The sequence below is a fragment of the Scardinius erythrophthalmus genome (assembly GCF_964197995.2).
Source record: "Scardinius erythrophthalmus genome assembly, chromosome: 24".
Taxonomy (NCBI): domain Eukaryota; kingdom Metazoa; phylum Chordata; class Actinopteri; order Cypriniformes; family Leuciscidae; genus Scardinius; species Scardinius erythrophthalmus.
Window position 1 is genome coordinate 23,905,797 of NC_138244.1, and position 12,044 is coordinate 23,917,840.

General features: G+C 35.6%; 1 protein-coding gene across 2 annotated transcripts in view; it reads right to left on the bottom strand.

Annotated features, from left to right (window-relative positions):
* The window catches only part of nup160 (nucleoporin 160), a 117,276-nt gene that overhangs the window by 29,631 nt on the left and 75,601 nt on the right, over positions 1-12,044 (bottom strand). For both annotated transcript variants that reach the window (XM_081356215.1, XM_081356214.1), the window contains exons 24-25: positions 11,765-11,859; positions 11,524-11,620 (exon numbers count right to left, since the gene is read on the bottom strand). In XM_081356215.1, the coding sequence (XP_081212341.1) occupies positions 11,524-11,620; positions 11,765-11,859 (192 nt within the window). The remainder of the gene's footprint in view (positions 1-11,523; positions 11,621-11,764; positions 11,860-12,044) is intronic.

Sequence of the window (12,044 nt, forward strand, 5' to 3'; positions counted from 1 at the left end):
TATATATATATATATATATATATATATATATATATATATATATATATATATATATATATATATATATATATATATAAAAAAGTATATTTTTTTATAAAAAAAAAATCGGGGGTCGGGGGAGAACATTTTTCACCGATGTCTAGGGGCTGTTTACACCAGGCCACTTCATGCGTTTTCTCAGATCGGATTGCAATCTGATTTATCAAAATGATTCCATACACCTGGTTACATAGGCTAAATATGTGGGTGGGGGGTTTGCGGATAGCCTATAAATCCGATCTTCAATTCCCACTATATGCAGATTTAATGGAGTGCACGTCACCGAAAGGAACAGTTATGAGATACATTATTTTATTGATCATCAGCTAAAATTTCTGAATCAAAGCCCGCTATAAGAGAAAGCGGAAACAGCCCTGGTAAGATCATTTCGTTTCTTTACATTTAATGAAGATGATTGTGTGTTAAGCGTCTGCGACCTACTTTCACTTTGATTTGCGATAGCACGTTGATGCTCAGCTTCTCATCTGCGGCGGTGCGTGTTGCAGTAGCGTCGTCATATCTGACTAAAACATGACATATAGCCTATAACACGCTCTCACATGTTTATTTTTTAATAAACCATATTCAACAACATATAAAAATGAAATAATCTTTAGAGTAAAGCCGCAGCCATCATTACCAAGCAAGCGCGAACCATTGACAGTGAATGAAACGAAGTGAACTTAGCCTACAGGCCGGAGTGTGACATGCGTAAACCAATGGTGTACTGTAAACAATCATAGATGACGCGCCACGGGTTTTTATTTAAAAGAAAGAACGCAGCTTATGTTTGTATGTAGGTCTAGGCAATTTATATTCACAATACTTAATAACTAATATTATTTTATTGCATTTGTATTAGTTGTTTGAAGAGTTAAAAAAAAAATCGGTCGGTCTTAATGCATTTTACAACCGGCAAGTCGGTCGGACAAAAAGGGAAAAAAAAAAAAGAATTGGGTCGGTACTAAATTGACAGGGTCGGTCGGGTTACGGCAAACAAGAATATTTTTAAGGATGGCCTGACATTCGACTTATTTTTAGACCTTAGTTAAAACATACGGGTTTTCCCAGATTGCATCACAAATGTAATCTTACAGTTCTACTTTATCTGCATCTTATTTTGAATGATCAGAAATCTGTAAGACATGTTAGATAAAACAACTGACTTATTTAAATCTTTCCAAAAAAAATTGCACTGCAAAAAGCAACAACCCGTTTTACTTTAAGAAAGCAACATTGGTGTTTTATTTTCTGTATTATTTTAAAGATTATTTTCTTTGTTTTCATGTTTTTCTTCAAAATCATTTATAATCATTATTCATTTATATATATAGTTGATATATATATATATATACTATATATACTATATATATATATATAGTTGATTTATCATTTATTCATATTGTTATTTGATTTACATTTATTAATTTTACCATTAAAAGGTCCCATGGCATGGATTATTTTATTATTTTATAATGTTTCCTGGGGTGCCCTTATAATGTTAGTATGTTTTTTAGATAAAAAATTGTCACAATTTAAAAATAAAGCCTGCTTTTAGCCTCTGATTTGAACGCTCTGTTTGAAGGGGCGTGTCTGCTGTGAGACTTCAGTGTAATCGCCCACTCCTGTGATTGGCTGACATGCTTGCATATGCATTACATTGTGGATCTCTCGAAAACTTTTATTATTACAGCTATTATACGTTTTTACTATTACAGCTATCGAGATTAACGAATCGTGAGAAGTTTTTAAAGTATTTAGAATGTAAACATGATGTAAATACAGTAAGAGCTTCGTTGTGCAGTGTAACAGCGTCATTGATTTCATAAAGAGTTTTGGCAAGTGTCCAGATAAACTCGCACTGTGTGATTGACAGCTTGGGCGATTGGAAAGGGATTGTTCTTTGATCGCTTTCTGTATACATTTTAAATCACAGTTTAAATAAGATTATTTTCATCCTACTAAGATAAACGACGTGAAGTTGATCGTTTAGTCACTGGCTTGATTTACTGATGAATAAACAGTATTGAACGATTTTGAGAGAAAGATTATCAGTCTGAACTTGAACAATTACACATCAGAAATTCACATAACACACTGGTTCATCAGAGGCTCGGATGAAGGAACTAGATAAATACTTTTGTGTTAATTTGTACATCCAAACACTGAGAAACTGCCATGCTTCGCTCGTTTGCAAGCCATGATGTCTCTCAAGGAAAAAACAATCTCACTCACATAGCTCATTTTCTCATGGGCGGGCCTAATTCTATTCGCGGGCAAAGCAGAGAAAGGGGAGGTAACCTTTCCCCTTATGACGACATAAGGGGAAGATTCCAGATTCGCCCGTCTGAGCTTTCATTTTCTCAAAGGCGAAGCAGGATACCCAGGGCTTGGTTTACACCTATCACAATTTATAGCCACTGAGGGACCATAGGCAGGCTAGTGGAACTCATATTAAAGTTAAAAAACCTCAAAGTGAAATTTTACCTTTAATAATTTTATTCTATATTTATGTCATTTTATGTTTTTATATTAATTATTTTACTTATTCCCTTGCTCTTGCAACGCTTTCTATTGTTAAATCTTGTGTGGTTTGAAGGGATGTTTGTCTTCACGAGTAGGAATGTCTTCAAGGTTGTGAAGCATTAATTCTCCAATGTTTTCCCCTTGGTATTGCTCCCCTAGGAGAACATTTTGATAAATAGTCCCTTAAATGATAGTCTTGTGACTTTTGCGGATATCAGGGTATCTGCACATTTTTGATCAACAAATTTAATGACTTTTAAGACCTTTTTAAGACCTTCAAGAATAAAAATTAAGACCATTACCATGGAAAAAATATATATATAAAAATGACACTCTAGGGTGTTCAGGCTAACAAAGCACATTTGTATTTGAGCAACAGTGCAAATAGTCTTAATAGCCTTTGGTGGTCCAATTCATGCTTTCTTCAAACATGACAACGAAGCTGCCTTGATTCACACTTGACAGAAGTCCCCTTTTTATGTACTGAACAAGTCCAAATCGAGTAAGGGAAGAGGTTTTGTCCCTGCCACAACTAAATGTTTTTGCACATTCCTCAGGGAACATTGCCCTGAAGTGCTTATGTCTTCGTTGGATGTATAGGAGTGATGTCGGCTAACCGTGTGCAAAACCCACAGCATTTCAGCCTTCAGTGTATTAGTTGGGGAGAATGTAAAATGGTGCCCCAAAGACACCAACGCGGCTGTAATGTTAGCCTCAGGGCCGTAGCCTAGCCATCATTTCAAAAGTGAGGGGGACAGAATAACTACCAATTCTTTTTTCAGGCTTGTTGACAGGTTTTTCCTTAAAGGTGCTGTATGTAGTTTTTAGCGGCCTCTAGCTGTGATGTTTCAGATTGCAACCAATAAGTTTACAAGCGCGTGCTCTTACGCATGCTCGAATTTATGAGCGAGCACTGTGGGAACCGGCCAGACTGAGACGCAACCGGACGTAACACACAAAGCATCCCACAACATGCTGGAAACTCAGGTAAACTCCCACTCCAACGTTAAAATAATAGGCTACTTTTATCAGATTGACGTTGAACTAATGCTCCATACTCGTACCATGATAAGTATGGATCCTATCAACCGTGCCGAATTTTGCCAAGTGCAAGCACTACTTCACATTTTCTTCAGGAAATGTACATTCTAGGTTTGTAGATAAGGTTTCTCCATTATTCAAATGCCCTGCCGATGTTGATCCGTGTTTTTTACCCGAAGTTCATCCGATTCACGTCTGGCGCCTTACGAGCTTCAGCAGAAAAAACGTTTTTTGTTGTTTTTTATCAATATGTGGAGTTTGTGTTGGAGTCTGTGTTTTGCTGGGCGCAGGTCGTTTCTTAGTGTTATCAGACATGTCATACGTTGCATAAGTCATAAGTCCATGTCATAAGTTGCAGTGTCGTCACTGTTGAGTGCAAAGTCAGTAGGCTAGACGAGGCGAGAGGCTCGGGAGCGCGCATGCAGGTGACGTCACTGGCAGTAAATCTGACCCGGGACCTTCACATAAAAATAAGAATACTTGCTTTCAGAGGTAATAGCAAAACCCGCAAAGTGGATAATTTTAATGTGAGATTATAACCCCTTCACACACAGGCAATAAAAAAATGATTTGTTTTGGTTGAAAAGCTACATACAGCACCTTTAATTGGCTTAAAATGCTATTTATTTTTAAAGCAATACAACAGAAAAAAAGAAATGCAGATGTTCAGTATACCGTATACTTTATAGGCTATAAAAAAAAGTATACTTATACTTCATATACTTATGGTAAAATCCTGATCATGTATTTTACTAGTTAATAAAGTAAGCTAATAAAAAGAAAATTTTGTACATTTTAAAGATAAATTCATTAATCTGGTGCACTTTGAGTCACTCGAATCCACTGTTAAAAATAAATAATCCACCGGCCAACCGCCCAAACCTAACGTTATATTCTCTGATTTAGATATCTGCATCTGATCATTGCATTACAATTATTTAAATGATCAGTGTTAAGCATGATAATATGGTAAAATCACACTGAATTAAGCTGATTTAAAAAATAACATTTACTTAAAATAAAAGTTGTTATTTTGGGCAAAATTACATTTCCTTAATAGCCTAGCAGAGTCTTACTAAAACTTTCCAATTGCAAACCTTTTAAAACTACTTCAAAAGATATTACGAATAAAAACAGTTAGTGAATATTTTAAATTTACAACAAAACTTAATTATTCAACAAGAGAAATAGGCTGAGTTATCCGCATTGTGCAACACAATTCGAATACCACATGAATTATAGATGACAACTTACTTGCAGTGCTTGACTTTTTTGTGAATAAGGAGTGAAGAGTTTTTTTGCCGTTTTGAACTCATTGCGAGCTCTATGAAAATTATTCGGCGCGGCCGCGCGGTTGCGTGCATTTGGGCGTGATGCACGAGTGACTGATTACCATGGAAACGTGAAAGTCACGTATGTAGATAGACTATCCTTGACTTTTTGGATAAAAAATCTCGATGTAGGCAAACAGCTGAATGGGGACAGTTGTTGCCTGACTGTTGCGCTTGTGCTTCTCCCCTTTCATATGCGCATCAAGGGCTTTGCAGCCCACCGCACTTCGTATACCGTCGTTTTTTTGTAACCAGCCGCTATATTTCTCATCATTGAGCCAGTTATCATTAAATTTGCACTTCCCTATCTTAGCTCGCGTCTGCCACTAAACTTCTTCGTCTGTTTCTATGACAGGCCTACGGAAAACACGTACTGCCCCCTAAATGGTGTGTGATGCCTGTGCAATAGGCACACGCTACTTTTTACTGTCTTTAGACAGGGACGTGCGCTGGTGAAATGGAAAATACCGGTAGTTTCTCCCGACAAAAGGAGAAACTCCGCCAGATGAAATTTAATGCCGCCCAGATGAAATTTAATGCCGCCCAGATGAAATTTAATGCCACTCTTCAAAAATTTGTGAAATTTAATACATTTTAAGACCTTAAAAAACGTATATTTTATTTAAGACGTTTTAAGACTTTAAGGACCCGCGGGGACCCTGGGATATAAATGGACATCATTCAGACATGAGATGAACAAACCCAATACAAGCCTATATTACAGTAGCAGGTTTCAGTAAGTCAAATTTAAGACCATTTTAAGACATTTTAAGACCATAAAGATTGAAATTTAAGACCTACGACGCATTGCCAAAAAAATATTAAAATCGAAGAATTCATTTTATTTCAATGAATTCAGTCATTGAAAAAGCATTTATTTAATTTACAGATAAAGCAATCACATTAGTTACCTTCCACAACCAACAACGCGTGTCAGAGAAAAGAACAGAATCAGATTTAATTTTTTTTTTTATAGAAAATTGTACTTTGCATATTATATTGTAAAAAACACATAATTAGTTGATTTCAGTTGATCATAACTAGAGATGAAATGGCATGAACATTTCATTTCATGATTATAGTGACAAAAATTATGTCGGTTATCACTGAATCCTGTCCAAAAAGTACTAATACTACACAATGAAATCAATTCACCAAGTTTTATGTCGAAAACCAGCAAATAACAAATAAAATAAGCATCAATATGCACTTTGTGTTTACATAAACATTAAAATAATACCATTAAAAATGATAGCCAGAATCAGATTTTAAAAGTGTCTTGCAACACGTTATACTAACATGTACAAGTTCAAAAAGTTTTGACAAATTTTTTTTTTATAAAAAGATAAACCTCACATATTTCAGACTTGAAATGATTATTTATGAAAAGAATGAGTCAAAAAAAGATAAATTACTGACATTTACAATGCACTTTAGCTTATCTTTTATTATTAATAGTAAAATTAGGTCCGATTTTCCCGTGGCGTCTGCGCTCAGCCAGACACTCACTGTGCTAGCTGTGGAGCTGCAAAATGCGTTTTACATTATAGGCTTCAGTAAATCAAAGAAAAGGAGTATCCCCTTTTCCCGCAATATCTATATCCACGTAAAAATGCATTGAAACTTTAATTAAACTATAGATATTTCAATTGGGTGATTATAATTTAATGTTTTGAGGTCTTTTTCATTTTTGTGATTATTTTGTGGTTAAATTAGGAATTATGCAGGATCGCAAAAAAATGTAACATTTTGTTGATTTTGCATTGTATTCAGCGATCGCGGAATCGCGAAAAACTGGAGGGACTGATTATTAATCAGCATATAAAGAGCATTTCAAAATAATGTCAGAATTTGGAAAATTATTTAGAGATCGCAAGGGAAGACAAAAAAATATCTTTTAAATTACTAGTTTAAAACTTTGTTTTGATTAGATTAGATAATTAATTAATAAATTAGATTATGTACATTGTTTGTATTTAGTAGTTCATTACTTTGAGCCAGGGCAGGACTGGGACAGAAAATCGGCCCTGGCATTTTGGACCAGACTGGCCCACTACATATGATCATAAACACCATCCATCTTTGCATGCCCTTGAATATGTTTTTGTTCAACTCCTATTCATTAAAACCACTAATGCCATGTAATGAGTGAGTATAAACGAGTGAGAGTTAACAGATGAAATAAGTACAAAATTGTAATTTATTAATACAATTGAACTATACTACACAGTGATGCATCCAAAAAACAAGATTTAAGCTGCATAGGCATAGCAATACCAGTGTTTCTCTCAGGAATTTTGGTAAAACTGTGGTGGCGGACCTCAGTCTTTGTAGGGGGGTTTGGGGGCATGCCCCCCCTTAGAAAATTTTGTGCATTTTAATGTTAAATTCATCAATCTGGTGCAGTTTGAGGGTTCAAAATTAAAAGCTCCAACCCATGTTCAGTGTGCAATATATATAAAAAAATTCAAACCGCTTTTTGTAACAGCATCTGTCTATATTACTACATAATAATAGTTATAATATTAATCTCATGACAGTAGCCTAATAGCCATATATTGTAAAACAAATGCACTGAAAAATAAAGAAAACTTTATATTTAGTTTTGTACTAATACACTTGAAAGAGATCAGCACATGATCTTTTATTTTGATGGAAACTGCATCAAGCTTTTATTTTGGCGGAAAACATGGATAAAAACGTGTCTCATTAAACTTCTAGTAAATTTCTGTAATCGTCAACTATGCAGATGTGGAAATAATGCGTAACTGGGTTATGGGTTCCTACACTCATGACATAGCCTAAGTGTTTTGAAAGTAGTTCTGCTTACCGCGGAGTGGACTCTACACTTTCTCATCTCTCTCTCCTGATCCTCCTCACTATCCTCCTCATCAGCCACTAGAGCTGATGAAGGTCCTGCTGGCTGCTGCAGAAAACATTTATATTTTGACACATTTTACAGCGTCTGCTATTTCTATTACACACTATTTCTCTGCACATTCCTCGCGTTTCTCTCAGACTATTTTTTTTGACAGATACACACTTGACACTGCACGCTCATTCAAAGCCCAAAGGGGGAGGTTTTTAAAGCTGTGATTGGGCCAGCCCAGTGTCAATCAAGAAAACGACCAATGGGCCGCTGATCTACGCGTTTCATGGGCCGGTCTGTCAGTGGAAAAAAAAATAACGCTTACTTTTTTTGACCAATGCATTACACCGGCACAAACCCAGCGCCGCCTATTAAACAAAACAAAACGAATGGGCTGCCGATGTACGCGTTTTATGGGCCGTAAAAAAAAAAAAAAAAAAAAAAAAAAAAAATGAGATGTATCGGCCCAAAAAGCACGTCGGCCCACCGGGCATTTGCCCGGTATGCCAGATTACCAGTCCAGCCCTGCTTTGAGCAAAATAATAAAAATGGTCCATACTTTTCTTAAGAGATAAACCTCCAGTATGTTTCTCAGTCCCAAGGCCATACACAAAGGTGTCTAAATGTAAAATAAAAAATAGCCTGTTAAAACATCTGATCTAACAATTTTATAATCATATCCAGTTGCGAGAAATATTAACTTTTTTGGTACATTTTTGGAAAAAATTATTTTGAGGTTTTTTTTTACAGCTGCCTTGATAGAAATGTATAACTGTTTCAAAAAAGCATTGTCCGGACCTCCGCTGAAAAGGAAATAGAGACCGGAACTCTTGGATTATTAAGATTATTCAATAAACTCCGCTCTTTTAACATCATCACTTCGTCTCCTGCTTCTGCTTTTCTCAGTCAAACTCTCAGGCTGATAGAAGGCTGTTAACCCTCTGAGGTCTGAGCTGTTTTCTGGGCCCTGGAGGTGTTCTGACATGCTCTGACATTTGTGGTTATTTCTGTTACTTGTGACATTTTCATGGCTAAAGTCTAATTACACTGTATTCAGCACAAACTCTGCTACAATAATATATCAGCAGCATGTATGTAAAAGTTTGTAGTTTTGAGATAATGACATTTATGCGTGGTTTGTGAAAATACAAAAATAAATTCTCACTGAAATAAGGTCATGAAACCCATACTGATTATTTCTTCACAAGACTTTTGAAAATTGTATCACGTAGCCTAGAATATTTGCTCTAAAACTATGTGAGAATCACCCTGACTGCTCATTCAGAGAAGACAATATATTGATTTAAAAATTTTACGACGTGTTTTGTGTTAGAAAGCAATATGCGAAGGGGCGGATCACCTCATTAATATGAAAGCTTTCCACACCTGAGAAAGACAAAGAACCTCCCTAATGGCCCTATTAGGAGCTTATCAGGGCCCATCATTCTGACCAACCTTGCACAAAGAATGAGGAGATTTAAAAAAGAATGGCTTTTAAAATTGTTTGGATTTATTTACAACACAACATAATCTAAAGATACACAACAAAAAAGCACTTATTGAAGAAAGAGACCTTTGTGCCATTCCTAAAAACATTGTACATACCTTTCATTTTCTAAGGTGTTTGATTTTCACTTTACCATGTTCATGTACAGAGACATGTACTGTGAATGTTGAAGTCAGCAGGACTCAGTGGCATCTGGGCCCTGAAAAAAAAAAAAGTGAACATACTGATATCAAGAGAAAGGCCTGCACGATTTTGGGAATACATTTTAGATTTTTCTTGTTAAAATTGCTTTTTAAAATTCACAGAATACACACACACACTCACACAAATGTTTCCAACAATATATAATGAACACCAGGTTTGTTGTGCCTTGTAGGTATAGGCTATGCGCAGTGCTGCATAAAATAATAACAATATAGCAGCCTATATATATTTTCAAAAAGATTTCAGTAACAACTAAGCTAGAGAAAAATATATTGATTATCATGTTACTTCAAATGTTTCCATTCGTTATGATGATATGAAATGAGATAATAGTAAAAACATGAAGCCGTTTGGAGCGTTTTGCTTTTCCAAAATATGATACATTCAAACGCGATCGCGATCAAAAATATGATACATTAAAACGCGATTGCGATCAAAAATATGATACATTAAAACGCGATTGCGATCAAATATAAAACATTATGGTTAGGCCTACCATATACATAGTCTATCTACGTTTGAGCAGATATCCACAAACACAGTAACAGTAAACACGGGTCTAAATATTATAATATTCACCATATATCTAGCAACAGTTCAACTGCAATGTGAAATTTATGCAACAATAGCAAACTAATATGTAAGAATTTCTTACCTTATCTTTCTTGTCTTCAAATATCGTTCTTCTTCTTCTGATGTAAATCCAATGTAAGCTCAGGCACGTCTTTCAAACTCGACGAAAAGTGAAGTGAAGTGTTTTGTTGTTGAGGTAATGAGGGTGATCGCGTTCCATGTGGAGATTTGCATGTGAATATATTTTGCGCGAGTGGGCGTGGCCGAATTAAAAATAATTAGGAAGCGTTTGAGAAGCTGGAAATCTTGTTGGTTTTATACAAATTACTTAAACAGAGAATATTTGTTTTCGTTTTGAATCCGATCATTTAAAAGTACACACTTAAATGTTTATAAAGGTGTATGGCTCATAAATGTGTAACAAGTATTCGCTGAGTTTTGTTTCAGTTTATAGACGTGCTCAAGAAAAAAAAGTTCACCGCGACGGAGAGGCAGAACGCACACACTGTTTATTTTCTTTATTTTACAAAAGCACAATGTTTTGATTTGATTGGAAGTGGACACATACAAAAGTAGAAATACCACAGATTCTTTTTTTATATTTATTTTTTCTGTATGACCATAAATGACGGAGAAATTTAAGTTTAAAGTGCTACAATGTGGAGAAAATCCAGCAAAACGCGCCGGCGCGTTTGTCGACCTCAGAGGGTTAATAGAGTCTTGAGTACCAAACAAGACTTTCTGTTGACAGGCGTCCGGGGCTAGATTTGATAATTCTAACGTGGAGGTTTCATCCGATCTAACAGTCTGCTGTCAATACATTCATTTCTTTTAATCGCGATCAATCGCACAAAAGGGTGCGATTAATCGCACACTTACGAAATTAAGCATACAACCAATTGTTTTGTTTAACGCGTTCATTTTGTAGTCATTTGCTATATCCAGCAAAGCAAAGCATGAGATCAAAGGGTGATTCTCACAAAACTAAATTTACTGCAAGCTTTTTTTTCAAGGTAGATTTAGGTGTCTTTACCAAATGATATAAGGAGTCCATATAATTCATAAATTTATGCACACCAAAGCACCCATGAGAAATAAAAATGAAAAATATTTTCAGAATTCGTTCTGTAACAGCAAAGAGCTTAAGTTCATTTGCACTACCGAACAGAATCACGTAGATAAACTCTCGACTCCCAAGATCATCTAATTGGTATTACGTTAATGACGCAATTACACGTGCTTCAGTTTATCATTTATTTGCATTCAATTTTAATGCATTAAGAATTTTTAATTAATCGCATGTATTAAATGTCATCAACCCTATTTTTTAAAGTGAATTTTATTTCGATGTCTGTTTCAAAAACTTGTCTAACAGGGCCAATGCAGTTTTAAATACCTAGAAGGCACATGTGTGAGTAAGTATTCTGACCTACCTCATCATGTAAATTAACAAATGAGAACTGGATAAGATCCCTGAGTTGAGCACGCTCGCACAGAACCACCACCAGCTGTCGGAGACAGTCCAGCTGCCTGCAGACACACACACACACACACACACACACACACACACACACACACACACACACACACACACACACACACACACACACACACAGAGAGCTCAAGTATTTTACATTGAACTGTGGATAAGAAAATGATGTCATTGCACAGTACCTGCTAGGATCAGGGTTTTGAGTCAGGGCCTCATACGCCTGAATGTTGTGTCCAAGATCCAGATGATGCTTGAATATACGAGTCCAAAGAGCAGCCTAAAATACAGGTCAGTTTCTTATTAATATTAAATGGAGATTTAAAAATTATGTTTGATATAAATCATTATGTATGGGAAGCTGACATATTCATTATATATTTTTTTGATTTAACCTTTTAACAAATTTTAGGATAAAATGGATAAATCTAAAAGGAAAACGTGCATTTAGGTACTGTGACTGGT